A 20,533-nucleotide genomic window follows, 5' to 3' on the forward strand; every position below is an offset into this window, starting at 1 on the left:
GCCTCCAAATTAAAGGACTTTCCTTAGGAAGGAGACAAGGAGGAATTTCTTTAGTCAGAGGGTGGTGAATCTGTGGAATTCATTGTCACAGAAGGCTGTGGAGGCCCAATCAATAGATATTTTTAAGGCGGAGATTGATAGATTGGTGATTAGTACGGGTGTCAGTGGTTATGGGGCGAAGGCAGGAGGATGGGGTTAGGAGGGAGAGACAGATCAGCCATGATTGAATGGTGGAGTAGACTTAATGGACAAATTCTGCTTTATCACTAATTAACATGAATTTATACTATCAGACTGTGTGGCTGTTTGTAAGTACTGAATTCCTTATGCATCTAGTTAATGAAACGAGTATTTCATAATATTAAGGTAGACAAAAGTGCTGGAGAAACTCAGCGGGTGCGGCAGCATCTATGGAGCGAAGGAAATAGGCAACATTTCGGGCCGAAACCCTTCTTCAGACAATATTAAAAATATTTTCCAAAATATTCAGACTTTGCTGGAGATTGAAGTAATTGTTCTTCCTCATCTATTGAAGAAATGTAATTCCATTGCAATCAGGGTTGCGAGCAGTGCAAATTTCCTTGCAATAAAATTGACAATGTTCTCAATTTCACCATCACAAATGTTAAAGGTTTATCCACCACAGCAACATAACATTACATTTAAATTTCATACATCATCAAAGATCACAACATGACACAATCTTCGGGCCATTTGATCTTTTTTTTTTTTCAAAATACCAGTTTCTAGTGTTCATGGGGACCAAGGAGTTTGAATTCTCAGAATTCTGTTCTTTGCCTTGGTCGTCACCAAAATGAAGGAAAAGGAGGGAGGGATATGCTGCTATTCCAGAGCATCTTGCTATCAAGAAGGATGCGGGACATCAGGAATATTTAAGATAAATATGTACTGGGCAGCACGGTGGCGCAGTAGAGTTTCTGCCTTACAATGTCAGAGACCCGGGTTCGATCCTGACTACAGGTGCTGTCTGTACAGAGTTTGTACATTCTCCCCATGACCTGCGTGGGTTTTCTCCGGGACCTCTGGATTCCTCCCCCACTCCAAAGAAGGACAGGTTTGTAAGTTGATTGGCATGGTATAATTGTCCCTAGTGTGTGTAGAGTAGTGCTAATCTGCAGGGATAGCTGGTCAGCGTGGACTCGGTAGGTCGAATTGCCTGTTTCTGCGCTGTATCTCTAAACTAAGCTAAATGAATATGTCCCCAACGCCTGGTGGGATGTACTCCAGGTTACTGAGAGAGGCAACAAAGGAAATTGCTGGGGCCTTGACAGGGATCTTTGTATCCTCTGTAGACACAGATGAGGACTCGGGACTGGAGAATCGCACTGTTTAAAAAGTGGAGAGCCAATTGCAGTGGACCAAGGATGGCTGGGAGACTGGAGTTGATGTACTCCATGACCAGCCTCTCGAAGCACTTAATGATAGTTGGGGTCAGAGCCAGTGGTGCACGGGACTGGGATATTATAGTTATTACAGAGCGGTGGATGAAGGAGCGACAGGACTGGCAGTTCAATATTTGGGGTACAAAGGCATAGAGGTAGAGGTAAGGGAGAGAGAGTTGTGTCTTTCATATGCAGGGCTGACCTTACAGAGGTTTATAAAATAATAAGGGACAGAGATGAGAGGAATAGCCACAGCCTTTCCCCCATGACACTTACTTACTTTAGACTTAGTTCCTCCCACACTGTTGAGTGCATTGGGCAGTAAGCTTTCTTTTTTCCCCAGCATCTGCCTCCCCACTCCTCCTAGTTCTCATGTTTTAAAATGCCAAATGAGGCAAAAAAAAATTAGAAGGATTAAGGTCTTTTTGAGAATTCATCCATGGTTGCACTGTTTGGATGTTAGGTTTTGATGCAAATCCTATCTAACACTACTTCCTCATTACCGTTCGTATTTAACATTTATTGTGAAGCTGCAAGGATATGCAAAGAGAGTTGGGAAATAAAAATCGTTTTAATTGAAAGGCTAATTAAAAGCCAACATTCATGTGCAGCACACAGTTGAGTGTGAGTAACACAGAAGAGAAATTGGGGCGAATGAATGAATGTGTATATTGGTGCACTTTGACGACTTTCTTGTGGGAAGACGGGGATAACTGTTGCTGCACCCGTTCATGTTACATATTTCCTACCACTGACAATTAACACTAATTAGATGGAGAATGATTCCAACAGATACATTTCTGAGAAAAATAAGACGGTGCCCTCCCTGTCAGTGTTTTCTCACCGGGCAGCATCCCCTTTAAACAGATTCTGTGCTGAACCATTCGGGCGGCACGGTGGCATAGCAGTTGAGCTACTGCCTTATTGCGCCAGAGTCACGGGTTCGATCCTGACTACGGGTACTTGTCTGTATAGAGTTTGTATGTTCTCCCCGGGTTTTCTTCAGTTTCCTTCCACAATCCAAAGACATGCAGGTTTGTAGTTTAATTGGCTTGGTATAAATGTAACATTTGCCCAAGTGTGTGTAGGGTAGTGTTAATGTGTGGGGATCACTGATCTGTGCAGACTCGATGGGCCAAAGGGCCTGTTTCTACGCTGTATCTCTAAACTAAACAAAACTAAATAAAAATATTCCCCATGGTTAATGTTCACTTGTACATATCCAATCAATAACCTCTACATTGCTTGTACACTGTAAACATAATCAGTCACTGTATATAACTTCCAAATGTGTTTGTTACTGGGTATTTAGTTGTGAAAATCAATGAATGCACATGACACAGGGGGCCCAGTGCTGAGCCAACACATCTCGTCCCTGATAAGCTTTGACAAGAACGCCGTACTTTGGATAGCAGAAACTGGCAATGTATTACATTATAATTCCCTTTGATCTTCAATTAGTATCATTATATCAAGTGAAACCAATGGGCCAAATTATTAACATTTAAATGAGTTGCAATGCCATTTACTGTTATAGTCCAATTACTCCACATTTGACTTTGTAAGAGGATTACTAAGACTTTCAGAGCCCAGGTTCAAATATTTCAATTTATTTTAGCTTAATTATTCTTGCAAAATTATAACTTCAATCGTTTATTTCATTTGAAGTAAAGGCTGTAAGGGACGAAGTTGAAAGATCTCAGCTTGGTAGTAGTCTTTCCTGTCAATAGATCCCATTTTATGGAGCAGTGATCAGCAAGACAAATAGAATCCGCATAGTCTTTTACACAAAGAAGGGGAATCATGAACCAGAGGACTGATGTTTAAGGTGAGGGTAATGATTTAATAGGAACCTGAGGGGCAACATTTTCACACAGAGGGTGATGGGGAAATGGAACGAGCTGCCAGAGGAGGTAGTTGAGGCAGGTACTATAATAACATTCAAAAGATATTTGAACATGTACAAGGATAGGAATGGTTTAGGGGGATAGGGGCCAAACATGGACAGCTGGGACAAGAGTAGATGGGGCACCTTGGTCGACATGGGTAAGTTGGGCCGAAGGGCCTCTTTCTTGTTTTCAAGCTGTATGACTCTGATAAAGAATTCTGTAGAGCCCCCATCAAAGATTACAGTGCTGGAGTAACTAAGTGGATCAGGCAGCATCTATGGAGAACATGGATAGGTGACGTTTCAGGTTGGGACCCTTCTTCATGCTGCCTGACCTGCTGAGTACTGCAGTACTGTGTCCTTTTGTGTAATTTCTTGTTTCTGCACATTAAAGGTTCCCGGTTAACAGTATACACTGTTGTGGTCACACACCATTTGTACACACTGTCAAATTCTGATCTCAAGCTTTCACTTTTTTGGCAAATGTGCCCCAATGAAAGTCATCAATAGAATTGTGAGTACTTGCCAGTACTTAACTACACTGTGTTTGCCAGCAAATGACAGAGAGAAGCGGAGGACCTTGACATTTTAGTAAAAGGGGGCCATGCAATGGTAGCACATTGCTAGATCAGTATCCAAGTCACCACATTAAAAAGACCTCAGCCACATCACAGTGATGAGAGAATACATCTATGATTCAAGGATAGTTTCTTCCCAGCTGTAATCAGGCGACTGAACCATCCTCCCAACAACTAGAGCGCAGTCCTGAGCTACGATCTACCTTATTAGAGACCCTTGGACCATCTTTGATCGGGCTTTACTATCTTGATATCTTGGACTAAACATTATTCACATTATTCCATTGATCATGTAACTGTACACTGTGGACGGCTCGGTTGTAACTATGTGTTGTCTTTCCGCTGGCTGGTTAGCACACAGCAAAGGCTTTTCACTGTACCTAGGTACACATGACAATAAATTCAACTCAACTCATGTGCAGAATACATCTACGTACTTGTTCTTGCATTAGAAAAAGGAATTTATAGAAACCAAGTCCCTTCTCACTGGGGAAAAGATGCTTATGACATCTATGATGAAATCCAGAGAATCAATACCTCATGAGTCACCACAGTAGTTGTAGATCCAACCATGTATCATCCTGAATCTCTTCTCCTCTGAGAATGGCCTGGCACTCGGGTGTCTGTAATGCCTGTGTCTCCACTCTGGCGTATCCATTGATCAATCACCGGCTGAATGAGCACAATAGCTGCCTTCATATCCCTTGCCTGACTGTGAGCATAATACTTTTCTGACTGAAAAGAAACAGGGGAGTATTTAAAACAGTGTTCTACACTGTGCAGAGAAATATATATCCTGCAAAAAGTATAAACAGTACACAGAAACTCCACGGATGAATAAAGACAAGAGAATAATTAAGGTTAAGGAAAGGGAAATACATTAATGTGCAGCAAGAGAAAATGCAAAATGTTTATAAGTAAGAGATAAACTATGATGTTAAATTATCAAGGAATAGAAAGCAAAATAGTAAAATATTTTACAGACATATTAATAAAAACATGTTTCAGTATTTGTCAAGGAGATACAACAAGTGGCATTGGATATTAAGATCAGGAATGAGATGAATAGAAAAAGGGGATGTCATAAATCTATACTACATGGAAACAGGCCCTTCAGTCCACCTTGGTCGTGGCCACCAAGATGGCATATTGGGGTAGTCCCATTTAAGTGCATCTATATCTAAAGCTTCCTTTGGCAGTTTATTCCAGATATGGACTACCCCCTGAGCGAAGAAATTGTCCCTCTTCAATTTCTCCCCTCGCTCTTTTAAGTCTATGTCCTCCAATTTAAAAACCCACTACCCTGGGGAAAAATTGTGAGCGTTCACCTTATTCATGCCCCTCATCATCTAGTCACTCCTCCAAAGAAAAAAATCCCAACCTATCCCTCTCCCTATAACTCAAGCGCAGGCAGCATTCTAGTTAATCTCATTTGCACCCTTTCCAACTCATTAAGTCTGTAGTAAACTAATGAAACTCAAAGATGACAGAACCCATGATTAGCATGAGTTGAATCTACTGTTTTTAAAAAGAATTAGGGAAAGAAAACCAGAGCCATTACTTTAATATTTAATAATTTATTATAAAAATCTATCGCGCCAGAGGACCTGCTGGATAGCAAACTTAACATTTGCATTGAAGAAAGGGATAGAATGTGCCCAGAGAATTATAACCAGTCAGCTTAATGATGGTAAGAAACATAATGGGATCCCATCTACACGAAAGAATAAAAGGTTCAAGTAACAAAGGATTTAATGATGAATCATCAAGATAGATTTCAAAAGAAAAATCAAGCTTGACAACCCCATTGAATCTTTTGAGGATGTATCAATGAGAGTGAAATGTTAATTCAATATATTTAATTTATCTAAATTTTGAAAGATTTATTAATATATCCCATAACAAATCAATGAAGCAGGTCAGACAATGTGATTTCTGGGAACAAATGGCAAAGTGCATTACGCTGGCTTCAAGACAGAAAGCAGAGACTGGGAGTAATAGATAACGCTTACAATTCATGAAGTTCTTCAGGTTCTGAAGGGAAGCCACGGTGCTGGCTAAGTGCAATTGATCGAAGCTTGAACCTTGCAGGTGCTGGCAGACTGATGTGCCCACCCTGCCTCTTGTTCTTTGCTGGAAGTCAAGTATCATAAAGAGCATAGCTGGCCTCATTAAAACTGTAGTGAGTAGTAAGATGCTTGACGTGCCATCTATCATCTACCTGTAATGATCGTGGGCGAGGACATTGAGCAGTTTGTGCACAATGTGTGAACCTGGAGTCTCAGGAGGTTCTTTGTAGCGGCTGTCTTCCTAAACCCCTTAGTTTGGTGGCATTGCTCCTCAGAAAGGATGAGATCAGATCTTTGGAAATGAAGTCCATGGCAGTAAGTCCTGTGCCTCATTATGACTTAATTGCAAGTAATAAACTGATAACTCCTCTCCAAAGATGTTTTGTTCTCTGGATGGTGAACAGTTTTTGTAGTTTAAATGCAGTAGTTACAACGGAATACAGTGTGGTGGTATTAAAAAAGCATTCTTCATGTGTGTTCAGTTTATGAAGATTTCCATGCACGTGTGATTTACCAGAAATATTGGGAAGCAACGGTTCTGAAACTTTTCTTAAACAGATCGGCCACAGCCCGTTACCAACCTGACTGTACCGCAGTCTGAGATTGGTGGTCGCAGCTTGCTGTTGCAGTGGACACCAGGCAACGATCGTTCATCACCAGTCCGCTACTTCACAGTGCAAACAAAAGAACTCCCTGGCTTGGAATGGCAGACACACACCTCCTCAATCAACCACGATGCAACATCATACGTGATAGAGCGGTAAGATCCACAGTCTGGTCCTTGATGTATAAACTTCTAAAACTTACTTACAAAACATAGCTATAAATGGAAGATAGACACAAAAGGCTGGAGTAACTCAGCGGGGCTGAGTCTTGAGACTGAAGACGGGTCTCGACTTGAAAGATCACCCATCCCTTCTCTCCAGAGATGCAGCCTGTCCTGCTGAGTTACTCTAGCATTTTGTGTCTATCTTGGGTGTAAACCAGCATCTGCAGTTCCTTCCTACAAATATCCATAAATGGATTGGCATAAAGAAAAATCTGCATTAATTGCCTGCCATCAGGTAATTATACCACAGAAAGGAACATTCTGAAATAAGAACAGAGTTTTGTGTTTAGTGGGAGCCCATTTAACTCCTGAAAGAGAAAAATATTGGCTTGGAAATTGATAGGACTGATGAAGGGACAACATTTGCCTTGGACCTTGAAGTAAACTGCACATATATGCTTAGCAAGCTCTGAGATATTACTTCCCTTAATCCCTACAGTCTGGTACCATCTATGGGGAATGCAAGAACACTGAAGTCCTTATATAGACTGTGAAAGCAAATACTGAGGTCAACCAACAGCTGCCAAACCAGGAACTATATAGCCAGGATTGTAAAGATGTATTTTGTCATCTTACTAAAAGCACAATAAAGATTGTAGATGGGATGATGGGAAGCAGCTGAGATATCTTGATTTTAATTTTAATATTTGAATATCAGAGAACTATTTTTATCATGAAATGGAAAGAATGACAAGCCAGGTTTTGTGTAATTAGTTTCTCAGAGCCAGCGAAGTGGCAATAATTTATGGCCTGGTTGCTGTCTCAAAGCTCAGTTATATTTTATTCAATAAGTCGTAATATTTTCACTATTTGGACTGGAGCCTAAAAGTTGAACTCTGCATCAATCACTGGTCTCTGTGTTGATTGGATGCGTTAAATCTGTGGAGGAGCAGAGTATTATTGACAGCAACTTCCAGATCGTTGTGTTTGACTGCAACTGACATTTTTGTCGCTTTTAAGTAGTGATGATAGTGACCTCTGACAATATTGTCTTTATTACAAGGCGACATGGTGGCACAGCGGTAGAGTTGCTGCTTCTCAGCGCCAGAGACCAGGATTTGATCCTGACTACAGGTGCTGTGTACGGAGTTTGTACGTTCTCCCTATGACCAGTGTGGATTTTCTCCGGATGCTCCAATTTTCTCCAAAACTCCAAAGACGTACAGATTTGTAGGTTAATTGGCTTGGTAAAATTGTAAATTGTCCCTAGTGTGTAGGATAGTGTAAGTGTGCGGGGATCGCTGGTCAGAATGGACTTGGTGGGCCGAAGGGTCTGTTTCTGTGCTGTATCTCCGAGCTGAAAAAAACTCAAAACCCCAGGTCAATGTATAATCAGTTCTGAGTCGGCTTTACAGCATAACGTTATCCTGAATATTCCTACTGAAAGCCATTGTTCCCCCTCTCCTTCTCCTCCTCTTCTGCATCCTGCCCTCCATTCCTAGTCTCCCAGTCATGTTGAATTCTAAGATTTCTCTGCCCCATGTCCTCTTCCACCCATATCACTCCCTCTGGCTTTACATTTCACTCCTCTTCTGCCTTTACCTTAAGGGCCTGTCCCACTTACGTGTCCTTGGCACACAAATTGCGCGACCTTGTGGTCGCATTGAGGCGCACGGGCATCGTCGTGTGGCTGCGCGGGGCCGGTCCCACTGAGAAGCCCGCGCGGAGGGGTATGTAATTTTTGTAACAAACAAAATCTTCATGCTCCACCGGCCTGTCGCGTAACTGACGGCCAAAGTGGGACAGGCCCAAGACCCTGGCGCGCTGCAATGTCTCACCTCCAACAGCAGCAGAAGCGGGCAAACGATCGCTGAGCTCGGCCTGGGGTTCACAGCAGGTCCGGATCCGCCTCCTACTCCCAGAGCAGGGCCAAGAAAATTGAAGATAGACACAAAATGCTGGAGTAACTCAGCGGGACCTGTAGCATCTCTGGAGAGAAGCAATGGGTGACGTTTCGGGTCAAGACCCTTTTCTGACTGAAGAAGTGTCTCGATACAAAACGTCACCCATTGCTTCTCTTCAGAGATGCTGCCGGTCCTGCTGAGCTACTCCAGCTTTGTGTCCATCTTCAAATAACGTCACACGCTCCAGACGGCTGTGCGTACGCATGAAATCGCACGCGACCTTTGCAGGACCGTCGCGGTTCAACGCGACCACGAGGTTGCGTAATTTGCGTGCCAAGTACACGTAAGTGGGACAGGGGCTTTTGTCTCCTTTTTATCTCTAGCCTCTGTCCACCCGCCTGCCAATCAAATATCTATGTCCACCTTTCACTTTCCAGGCTTTGTCCCGTTCCCACCTCATTTCCGGCTTTCTCCCCTCACCCCCCCCCCCCCCCCCCCCCCCCCACTACAATCCATCTAAAGAAGGGTCCTGACCCTAAACGTCACCTGGTCATGTCCTCCAGAGAGCTGCCTGACCCACTGAGTTACTCCAGGACTTAGTATTTTACTTGAATTCCCTCATCCGGCACTCTATCAGAATGGCTTCCTAAAGCAGAAACAGAAATTTATTCTGACTAAATTGGTGATAAGCTGGAGAGCAGAAAGCAAAAATGACAAGAAAATATGCTGGAAATATGTGTCGAGTGAATTATAATGTGTGGATAAACGTCTCCTGTAGGACCCATTGTCTCACAGTGACTTGTTCAACAGCCTTTTAAATCTGGAAAAAATAATCTGTACTTACTAGACCTCTACATGTGAACCTGGAAACTATTCTTTAATAATTCAATGAAGCAATATGGCTTCACAAGAGTGATCAGGCCTTGCTTGATCACTCACTGTCCCATTCTTTCCTTTGACAACAAGTAACATTTCTTGAAAAGACATATGGACTTCTTAGCAAGTTATACATATCTCTATTTTCCTGCACCCTCTTTCATTCTCCAACTCTTGAATTTTAACAATAGCAACCATCTAGAATGAAACCAGCAGCAATAATACCATGTAGGTGGGCGAGACCATGAAAAGACTCCCGATGAAGATTGTTCCTGTTTTGTAAGCTCTTCCCACTGTATTCTTCATGTTCGCTATGGTTCGGCCTTGACTCTGAGAGTAGACACCATTTAGAGAAAAGAACATCCTATTTCTTTCCGATATTAATTCTCCAATCAATATCACCAATATACAGTGCCCTCCATAATGTTTGGGACAAAGACCCATCATTCATTTATTTGTCTCTGTAATTTGAGATTTGTAATAGAAAAAAAATCACATGTGGTTAAAGTGCACATTGTCAGATTTTAATAAAGGCCGTTTTAATTCATTTTGGATTCACCATTTAGAAATTACAGCAGTGTTTATACATGGTCCCCCTATTTCAGGGCACCATAGTGTTTGGGACACAACAATGTCATGTAAATGAAAGTAGTATTTTGTTGCATATCCTTTGCATGCAATGACTGCTCACTGTTCCCTCTCCCTTTCATCAGTTTGAAGCCGTACACTACTTACCAACTGCGAATGATGGCCACAAATGATATGGGAGACAGTGCTTTTAGCGAGGAAACAGAGCCAGTGACGACGCTGCAAGATTGTAAGCAGAAGTTACACTAATATTTCACTGTTAAATTTGCTAATTTATTCACAATTTTGAACTATCACATTTTTATTTTTGTCGGTTTTTCCAATTCTGTTAGCTGTTGTTTTTCTATTTTGATGGAAAAGGTGAATTCAAGTCCAACATATTCTGGTTCTAATTACTTAGATCAGGTAATTTTTAAGGCAGGCAGGAATTAAATTGCATTGAGACATCAAATAACGAAGTAAGTTTGCAAGAATGAGGAGTAAAGTAAAACCTTTACCACAAAGCATTCATCAACAAACAACGTTAAGAGCTCAATTAATATTAGCCTGTGAAATTGCTTTACTTCTATCAGTTTTAAATTACAGCATTTTATTTATATGCATCATTTTAATCATTTAAAAAAAAACTAATACTGCACTTCGCTCCCAATTATTTTTATGTTCTCTCACAAAACTACTATATGCAGCCTGCTGCATTCAGTTCAGTTAATTATGATACTAATTTGATGGTAGCTGTTTTGTATTGACAATGTGGGCGGCAGGTTAGCACAGCGGTAGAGTTGCTGCCTTACGACACTAGAGACCCGGGTTTGATCCTGACTACGGGTACTGTCTGTCTGTCTGGAGTTTGTACATTCTCCCCATGACCTGTGTGGGTTTTTTCCGGGAGCTCCAGTTTCCTCCCACACTCCATAAACGTGCAGGTTTATAGGCTAATTGGCATCGGTGGAATTGTAAATTGTCCCGAGTGTGTGTAAGGTAATGTTAGTGTGCAGGGATCGCAGGTTGGCGCAGACTCGGTGGGCCGAAGTGCCTGATTCCATGCTGTATCTTTAAACTAAACCAAACAAAAAATGTTGTATTGTTTCCAACCCCCCCCCCATAAAATAATCTACTTTTTTTCCAGCTGAAGTATTTCAGAAATTGGGTTGGAAAGTGAAAACAATATTGAACCTTATTTACTGCAAAGTACAATGTATGTCTGAATCCATACGAGCAATGCCAAATAAACAAGAACATAAAATGATCTTCATCCAGCACCTTTAATACAGTAAAATGTCTCCAGACATTTCACCAGAGCGCAATCTGAGAAAATATCCCCCGCATTAAAGTAAAAGGGAATCATGATGTTATCCTTGGCGGAATCAGTTTAAAAGTTACTGAGCCATGAGAATGATTTTCTCAGTGCAACAAAATCTTGAAACCAATTATAAAAAGAATGCCCCTGTGGTTTCACCATGCATAATGTAGGGAGATATTCTGCCCCCTACTATGATTACAGTATACAATTGAGATTACATGTTTGTAAATCCTCTGAGTTAAATGGTAATATCTGTTGCAATGTACCTCTTCAATTATCTCCAGCCAAATTCCTCTGATAATATCCTGAGTGAGCTATTTGAAATTTCAGAAAGCATCTTAAGCATATCAGGCATAAATATTGCAAAATGATGCAGTCCTGAAAAATCAAGGTGTTTGGTCTGCCATAGACTAACCAGCAATGATCCAAAAGTTAATTTAATCATCATAAAACTAAAAAATGGTTGCTTCCAAATTACAACTTGAAACATGCAGCCACCTATTTCTCAGGTGTGATTCAACTTTGTAAGGGAGAGGAGCTGAGGAGCTATGTGTCATTTTCATTGCGTCCCTGGACGCTTCTTCTGGTGTAATCATGTTGTGAATTTTTAAACAGAAGCTATCCAAGGAGCCAATACGTAATGTGCAAATATCCTGCAATGTGAATATAAACAACCAGGCCTGAGAGGTTCTGGTGGAAACTGATTCCTTCTTCTTCCATTGCTCCTGTAATTTGATGCCTGAATCAGAGTTTCTTCATTCCAATGGCGGGATTTGTGTTTATTGGGTCAGTTTTCATCATATTCTAGCCATGAGCAGCAGTACCAAGTAAAATAAAGGGATGGTATGGTACATTATTTGTCACATGTACCGAGGTACATTTATTTTTGTATACAGTTCAGTACAAGTATCACATACATAAGCACTTAGGTACATATTAGAAACGCATTTCAGATACAGTGTATAGCAGTACTACACTGAGCTGCCAGTTTGGCGCTATTTTCAAGTCCTAGTTGTTTTAAGTGCAGGATTCTTGACCTGACCATGAAGGCCCGATGTCCAGGCAGGGTCGGCCTGGCCAAGTGTAGCCGTTAGTGTCCTCCGCCGCAGCTGTACTGCTGTAGGCCGCGTCCGGTCCACGTGCCCGGCCTCTTGGAGCGGTGCGCGGTCCAGCCTAACCCCAGGCTGTTGAAGGGCCTCCAGGGATGAATATCAGTTTGTGTTTGGAGTTCTGTGTAATCAAGACACAGGAGTTTTAGAACAGGGAACAGCCATGTAGCTTCGTGAGCCTTCTCCTTCGTTGAATAAAATCATGCCAGATCCTGGACATCATGTCTCATTCTTGATCTAATCCCTGTGTCGCTTGTTAACTTTAGCCCACAAATCTACTACTCTCTCTCTTGAACATGTTCAGAGACATATCCCAGATAAATGAGTAAGAAAAGTTTTTTTTTGTTTTTTTTAAATATTTATTTTATTAGAAGCAATTGTACAAGGAGAAAGTAATCGACATAGCAGTTATACAGTTTTCGTACAGCTTCAGTTTTAACATTTTATAAACTAATAAGTGAATCGGAAAAAAGAAAAAAGGAAAGAAGGGAAAGGAAGAAGAAAGGAAAAAGAAAAGAAAGAATTTCAAAAAAGAAACAAAAAAGAAAGAAGAAAAACCCCTGAACTAACGAAGAAGTGAAGGAAAAAAGACGGAGATATATCCCACTGCCCTTCCCTACACCCGCTCACCCGACCCTAGCGTCGGTTTTGAATTTGTGTTCAACCATTCTGTTGTTGAAGAAATTCAATGAAAAGAGACCATATTTTGGAAAATTGATCTGATTTGTCAGACAAAACAAGCCTTATTTTTTCTAAATGTAGTGTCTCGGTCATTTCTGTGATCCACATCTTCACTGTGGGGACTGTTATCTTTTTCCAGAATTTAAGTATGAGTTTTTTCGCTGTTATTAAACCGTAGCCAAGGAAGCGTCTTCGGAATATCATTAACTTTGGGCAGCCCTCTGACATTCCTAATATTATTAATTTTGAATCTGACTCCAATTGAATTTTGAGTGTTTTAGAAATGGTATTGAAGAAAGGTTTTGAGTGATGTGAGCCAAACATGGGCAAATTGCACTAGCTTAGATGGGGCATCTTGGTCAGCATGAACGAGTTGGGCCAAAGGGCTTGTTTCTGCACTGAATCACTCTATGACTCAGCATCCACAAGTCTCTGGGATAAAAAATATCAAAGAAAAGAGAATGATATGCTAAGCTCTTAAGGACTGTGTAGGATATAAAAATGCTGGAATCTAGTTTAGAAATAAAACAAAAGATAATCTCCATTAAATTTAAAGTGAGTTAATTAATGATAGATAATGAACTTAACAAAAATGATATTTCAGTCTGGACAGCTTATGCATTAAGATACATAATTACAGTACAAACACATAAATACAGAATTGCATTGGACTGGCCTGTATGACCCACTGTTTGCTGATCCCTGCTCCATTCGAGTCAGTCCCTTGATGTGTCTCCATGGCAACGAGTGATCTGATTCTCTTGTACTCATGGACAACAGTAATACGGCTAGAGGTGGGGAGAAAGAGATCTGTCATGTTAATATAATACTTAAAGAACCATCGATCGTCCGTGTATGAATTTGTAAAATTATGCCACAGAAAAACTGGAGCTATAGGTTTTTTTCTTAAATCGCCCTTCTTTCCAGTTTTCCAGATCAAACCCTGAACTGGGCATTGTCTTTTACTGCCATGGTCTTCGTGACATAATCTAGTGATATAATACCCGTTCCCACCAGCCGAACAGCTCACAACCAAGAAACATCACCAAAGGTTTTCACAGGACGGCACAATGGCACAGCTGGTAGAGCTGCTGCTTCACAGTGTTGAGGTGCTGTCTGTGTGGAGATTTCACATTGTCTTGGTTGGTTTCCTCCGGGTATTCCAGTTTCCTCCCACATCCCAAAGACGTGTGGGTTCAGTGGCGGACTGGCCAGGGTGTCAGCTTGCCCAATGGCAAGTGGGCCCCTGATGAAGTGGGCCCCCTTTGTCTCCTGGCAACCAATATTTTTAGACCCAGTCCGCTACTGTGTGGGTTTGTAGGTTAATTGTCCGCTGTAAATTGCCTCCAGTGTGAAGGGAGTGGATGCAAAAGTGGGATAACATAGAACTAGTGTGATTGGACAAGCGATGGTCGGCGTGGGGCAAAGGGCCTGTCCCCTTGCTGCGTCTTTCAATTAATTCGTCAACTCTGAAATGACAGAAATTATATCAGAAGCAGACAACCTATCTGCTAAACTCCAGTGGGAATTTGGCAAGGAGAGCAAAGAGGGAAAGAATGGTGTGCATCTGGCCAGAAGTACAGAGAGTACGTGGCAATTAGTGGATTGGACCAATGTGTTTCACAGCTGCTTCACCTACACTTTTGTTTTCCAGTGCCCAGTGAAGCACCGGTTATCGTGTCTGTGATTCCACGCACCACCACCTCGGTCCTTGTGCAGTGGCAGGTAAGTCAGGCCTGTGATTAACCCTCCGTGTATTCAACATGTTCACTGAGTTAATTAAATACCAAAAGACTGTTTTCGCATTTATCATAACATGTTTCTAAATTATATTGCTGAAAAACATAATTACCAAAATTACAGAACATTAAATAGTTATCATGGCATGATAATTATGCTATCTCAACATATCTCACATTTTCCTTTTTGGAATTTTGTTCAATTTTCTTTGAATAGTTAAACACCTAGAACGTATTAATAAGTGTATCAAATGTTGCAATGGATTACAAGCATTATAAATATTACACACTTAGCAGAACAAGCTTCTGACAATTGCTGGTGATATATTGGCTGTGTTGAAAGGCAGGCACGCTCCAGTAAAATGCTTTAATCTCTTTAGCATTGATTTATTCATTGCAACCTGATTGAAATTATCCACCTGACAATATAATTTCTGTTTGTCCTGTCGCCTTAGTTTAGTAACACTTACGCGACTTTGGTGAAATGCAAGGCATATCCCTATTACTTAACTTTTAATGTGCATCTTGAATCGTGCCACTGATGGCAAAAATCACTCAGATCTTCTCCGACCACTTTGACATTTTTTTCAATAAGCAACTAAAAAAGATAGAGGACTAAAATTGTATATTGCGTCAAAATAAATATTACAATGGGTCACAGGATATGAAGTGAAATGGTGTTTACATTTTGAGGGTGCCAGTCGAGAAGATTTCTCCTGTTAGCTCAAGTTGTTTTTGAGCATTTTCTAGATTCCTACTCACCTGTTTTAAGGTGAAAGGGGAGTTTTTTTTTTACACCGACAGCATTGAGTGCCTGGAAGGAGCTGCCGGGATGGTGATGAAGACAAAAATGACAGGGACATTTAACAGGCTTTTAGATAAGCACCTGGACATGCAGGGAATAGAGGGATACGGATCATTTGAAGATGGAGGAGATTAGTTTAACTTAGTATCATGTTCGACATGGATATTACATAAAGTGCAAGTGAAATGGATTTGCCAGCAGCGGTACAATGAAAAAGAACACACAAAAACACAATAAAAATTTAACACAAACATCCACCACAGCATTCATCACTGGGGTGGAAGGCACAAAATTTGGCCAGTCCTCCATTTTCCTCTGGGACCTCAACCCTCCCCAGTCGCCGCTGCAGGCGTCCAGATGAGTAAAAGTCAAGGTAAGTCCTGAATCGGTGCTCCTCTGGGAGACCGCGGCTTCAGGTTGGTGTAGGCCGCAGGCCGGCGGCCGAAGATTTAAAGTTCCCGCCGTGTCGCAGCCAGAAGCACCGCAGACCGCAGGGCCGGCGGTCGAAGCTCCCCTCCAGGGGTCCCCGGCGATGGTAAGTCCCCACCGCTTCCGCGGTAGAAGTAGGCCGCTGGCCGGCGGTGGGAGCTTCTTCTTCTCCCGGGTCCCCAATGAGGGATCCCAGGTTGCGGACGCCGCGCCAGCTGGAGCTCTGCAGACCGCAGCTTCAGGCTGCCGCGGGCCAGCAAACGGAGCGCTTCCCGCTCCACGCCGAGAGTCCACGCTGCGCCCGCTGCTGAAGCCCCGGGAAAGGGCGCACCAATCCTCGATGTTAGGCCACGGGGGAGGCGACATGGAAAAAGTCGCCTCTCCGTGGAGGAGGCGACCTAAGCGGTTTCCCCCTTACCCCCCCACACCACCCCCCACACACAAGAGACAGAGAAACATTAAAAACATACATATAAACACACAATTTTTTTTTTTTAAAGTAGAAAAAGCTGACACGCTGCTGGCAGGGCTGCCAGCTTGCAGCGCACCCACAGACCTTCTGGTCTTATGTCATGCCAGCCATAAGTCAGTTTCAACGCTGAAGGAACATTTCTTGGGCCTCAGCATGTTTCTAGACCCCGTGGCTCTGACCTAGGGGAGTAATTGTCCGTCCTTGGAGTACCTGTCGGCTATCTCTCCAGGATGGTAGCATTTGATTCTTACCATTGATGTTCCGTGATAAGTGATGTAGAATCATGTAGCACAGAAACAGGCTCAATTCATCCGTACCAACCAAGATGCCCCCACTTGCCCACGTTTGGTTCACATCCCTCTAAATCTTTCCCATTCATGTACGTACTTGTACTAAAAATGTTGTTATTGTGCTGAATGACGCCAACAGGACTACCTCATCGAGGACACACAATGGCATATGGTATTAGATTCGGTAGGCAACTTGGTCAGAATGAATTAGTTGGACTAAAGGACTTGTTTCCATGCTGCATTCTTCTATGACATCTCAAGCTCAGACCGAGGCATCCACTTCCCCTACCAAAACCTCACACTACACATGCCTCCACACACTCTGCTGGCCTTCATTCTTAACCCAACGAGATTCATTCCACAATGTCTCTTCCCATCCTCAGTTGTACCCAAGATCCAGAAGATTAGGTTTCTCTGAAACGTCACTGCACGGTTTCGCTGTCAGTTCAGCCATGAACCTGTGAGGAGAGTTGGAAATAACAGTGTGTGTACAAGGATGACTCACTCGAGAAATGTCCAGTGAAATGATATGAAATGACCCAGAAATAGTTGTTAATGCATTTCACACCTGGAAAAAACAATTTTCAGTTGCATTACACGGGGAAAAAAATGCACCATCACTTGATTGAATTTCCAGTCCTCTTTGTGCTCAGGCAGAGGTGAGTCATGCATAGAGAAGCTTCCGTTCCAAGTTTGCACTCTGCTCTATTAATTTGCGATTTTATGTAACAAAGTTAATCGTAAAATACTTTTTTTTTAAAACACACACACACCACATGTTTGAATTTCTAGGCCAATGCATTTTGTCCAATGAACCAAAAGCAAGCTCACTATAGACCTGTGATATACATAACACCCCACATGTACACTTCATTACACAGGCAACAAAACACAAGGCTGTTTCACCGTTTGCAAGCTGTTACCCTGCCTTTTGGCCAGCTTAACCAGAATACGAATTGCTCCTATTACCTAGATATGCCTGTTGGAGCTGCGGGAGAAAACAACATTGCAGGAACTAGTTTGCTTCATTTTGTGGTAACTGATTACTCTGAGGGTTTGTTTTGGGGAAAAAATGAATGAGAAGATTAGATTGGATGGCTTTGAGTGTTTGGTTATTGCCAATTGGAAGCATTCCAATGTGTTCAGTGAATGGAACTGCTATTGATTTTGCTCAATTGGTACATTATTTTTCTCATACAGAAATATAAACTACCAAGAGCTTCCTCCAGCTATACTTCTATAGCGAGTTGTGGTTTATGAGAACAAAGGAAGGGAGAACAGGAATCTGGCCTTTTTTTTCCTTTCAAGCCTGCTTAGCCCTTGAACAAGATCGAGACTGATCTTCCATCTCAGCTCTGTTTATCTCTTATCCCCGTTTCCCTTCATTCTTGTTTTGAGTACACTTAATTATTGAGTACCCACATCTGAGTTAGGTGGAGATTCCAAAGGTTTATAGGCCTTTATTTGGGGAAATTTCTATTTTTAATTATAAATGACTGACTTTTTCATTTTGAGATGGTACCACTTCAATTCTGATCCCCAAGGCAGGGAGAACTTCACATGGACCTCTTTTCTTTCAAGCTACTGAAGAATCTTAAAGCCTTTGATAAGATCAGTTCCCATTCTTCTAAACATTCTACAGTATAACCCAGTTTACTCAATCTTTCATCCCTGCACATTCCCCACCACAGGAATCAAGCTAGTGATTTTTCTTTGCACCAGGCAAGCTTTTCGATCAGTGTAAATACTGTAACTAAAACTTTATACGGAACTCTGGATGTGATTCCATCAGGAACAAAGAAATAAAGCAATACAGCACAAGAACAGGCATTTGGCCCACAATGCCCATGCTGAACATGATGGCAGGTTAATGAATCTCCTCTGCCTGCACGTGATGCATTTCCCTCCATTCCCTGCATATCCATGTGCCTATCTAAAGCTCCTTAAATGCCATTATAGTGTCTGCCTGCACCACCACCCCAGAGAGCATTCCAGGCACCCACCACTTTCTGTGTTAAAAAAAAACTTGCCCCACCCATCTCCTTTGTACTTTGCCTCTCTCACCGTGAAGCTATACCCTCTAGTCTTACGCATTTCCACGTTGAGAAGAAGGTTGTAGGGGTACAATCTTAAAATACCCTATGTATGCCTCTCATCATTATATATTTTAGAGCAAAATATCTTTTGATGTATGAATTGCAATCCTCGTATCATAAAACCTGAAATATGAAAATTGTCTTACTGTACCTGAATGTGAATCATGAGTGGGGATACCACATCCACTCCGAATACCAATAATACCACGTTGCCCATCTTTACTCTGCTTGTCTATCTTTTCTTCCAAACTGGATAACTTAACACTTCTTAGTTTTATACCCATCCGTTATCTTTTTGTCATTTATTTAATCAATACCTAATGCTCACTGCCTCACTCTGTCTCCCTCAGTGTACATCTTTGCATCCTATTTTGTAGTAAAAAGTAATTCCACACATTCACCATCATAAGTGTAAATTGAGAATAACTTTTGTATTATTTCTTCTTAGCCACCAAAGGAAGAAAGTTTAAATGGCATACTGTTGGGGTTCCGGATTTACTACAGAGAGCTTACATATGAGAATGTACCTGTATTCAGCACACAACATGTCGGGGATGCTTCTGCTGTGCAGACGGAACTAACACGTGAGTGACCGCAAGTGGCATGTCTGGCGACGACTTTGATGTGATTCAAAAATATTCCCCTTTGTTGTTTATATGTTGTATCTGCCAACCTTTAAAGATTGTTGCACCGTTATCTCACTTGGAGTTACTTCTCACAGACTAATAAAATGTGCATATTGTTTTTTTAAAGATGAAGCCTCAATTATCAGTCCTGAGATCTACCATATTTCCTTCAGTTGAGAATATTCAGCTGATGTCGCTGATCTAACTTCCATCAGTTCTCCCCACAACCTAGAGCATTCCAAGGAAATAATGTCTGTCCAAGCCTTAATAGTAATAATAATAAATTTTATTTATGGGCGCCTTTCAAGAGTCTCAAGGACACCTTACAAAAATTTAGCAGGTAGAGGAAAAACATGTAAGGGGAATGAAATACATAGTAGAGACATGACTAGTACACAAAGTAAATACAGAATTCAATACAAAACACAGTATGAGGCAAATAATGCACAGATGAAAAGGGACGGCACGTGGGGCTAAGGATAGGCAGAGGTGAAGAGATGGGTCTTGAGGCGGGACTAGAAGATGGTGAGGGACACGGAATTGCGGATCAGTTGGGGAAGGGAGTTCCAGAGCCTGGGAGCTGCCCTGGAGAAGGCTCTGTCCCCAAAACTGCGGAGGTTGGACTTGTGGAAGGAGAAGAGACCAGCTGATGTGGATCTGAGGGACCGTGAGGGTTGGTAGGGGGAGAGGAGGTCAGTGAGATATGGGGGGCCAGATGGTGGAGGGCTTTGTAGGTGAGGATCAGGATTTTGTAGGTGATCCGGTGGGAGATGGGAAGCCAGTGAAGTTGTTTGAGGACTGGAGTGATGTGATGCCAGGATTTGGTGTGGGTAATGAGTCGGGCGGCTGCGTTCTGGACCAGTTGGAGTCGGTTGATGTAGGTGGAGCTGATGTCAAGGAGAAGTGAGTTG

General features: G+C 42.0%; 1 protein-coding gene across 1 annotated transcript in view; it reads left to right on the forward strand.

The window, feature by feature from the left end:
* sdk1a (sidekick cell adhesion molecule 1a) overlaps nt 1-20,533 on the forward strand; it is a 513,213-nt gene that overhangs the window by 455,484 nt on the left and 37,196 nt on the right. Inside the window, 4 exon segments of the mRNA XM_055651028.1 lie at nt 6,497-6,698; nt 10,201-10,304; nt 14,820-14,890; nt 19,445-19,580. Of these exon segments, the coding sequence (XP_055507003.1) occupies nt 6,497-6,698; nt 10,201-10,304; nt 14,820-14,890; nt 19,445-19,580 (513 nt within the window).

Source organism: Leucoraja erinacea, chromosome 20, assembly GCF_028641065.1.
Source record: "Leucoraja erinacea ecotype New England chromosome 20, Leri_hhj_1, whole genome shotgun sequence".
Classification (NCBI taxonomy): domain Eukaryota; kingdom Metazoa; phylum Chordata; class Chondrichthyes; order Rajiformes; family Rajidae; genus Leucoraja; species Leucoraja erinaceus.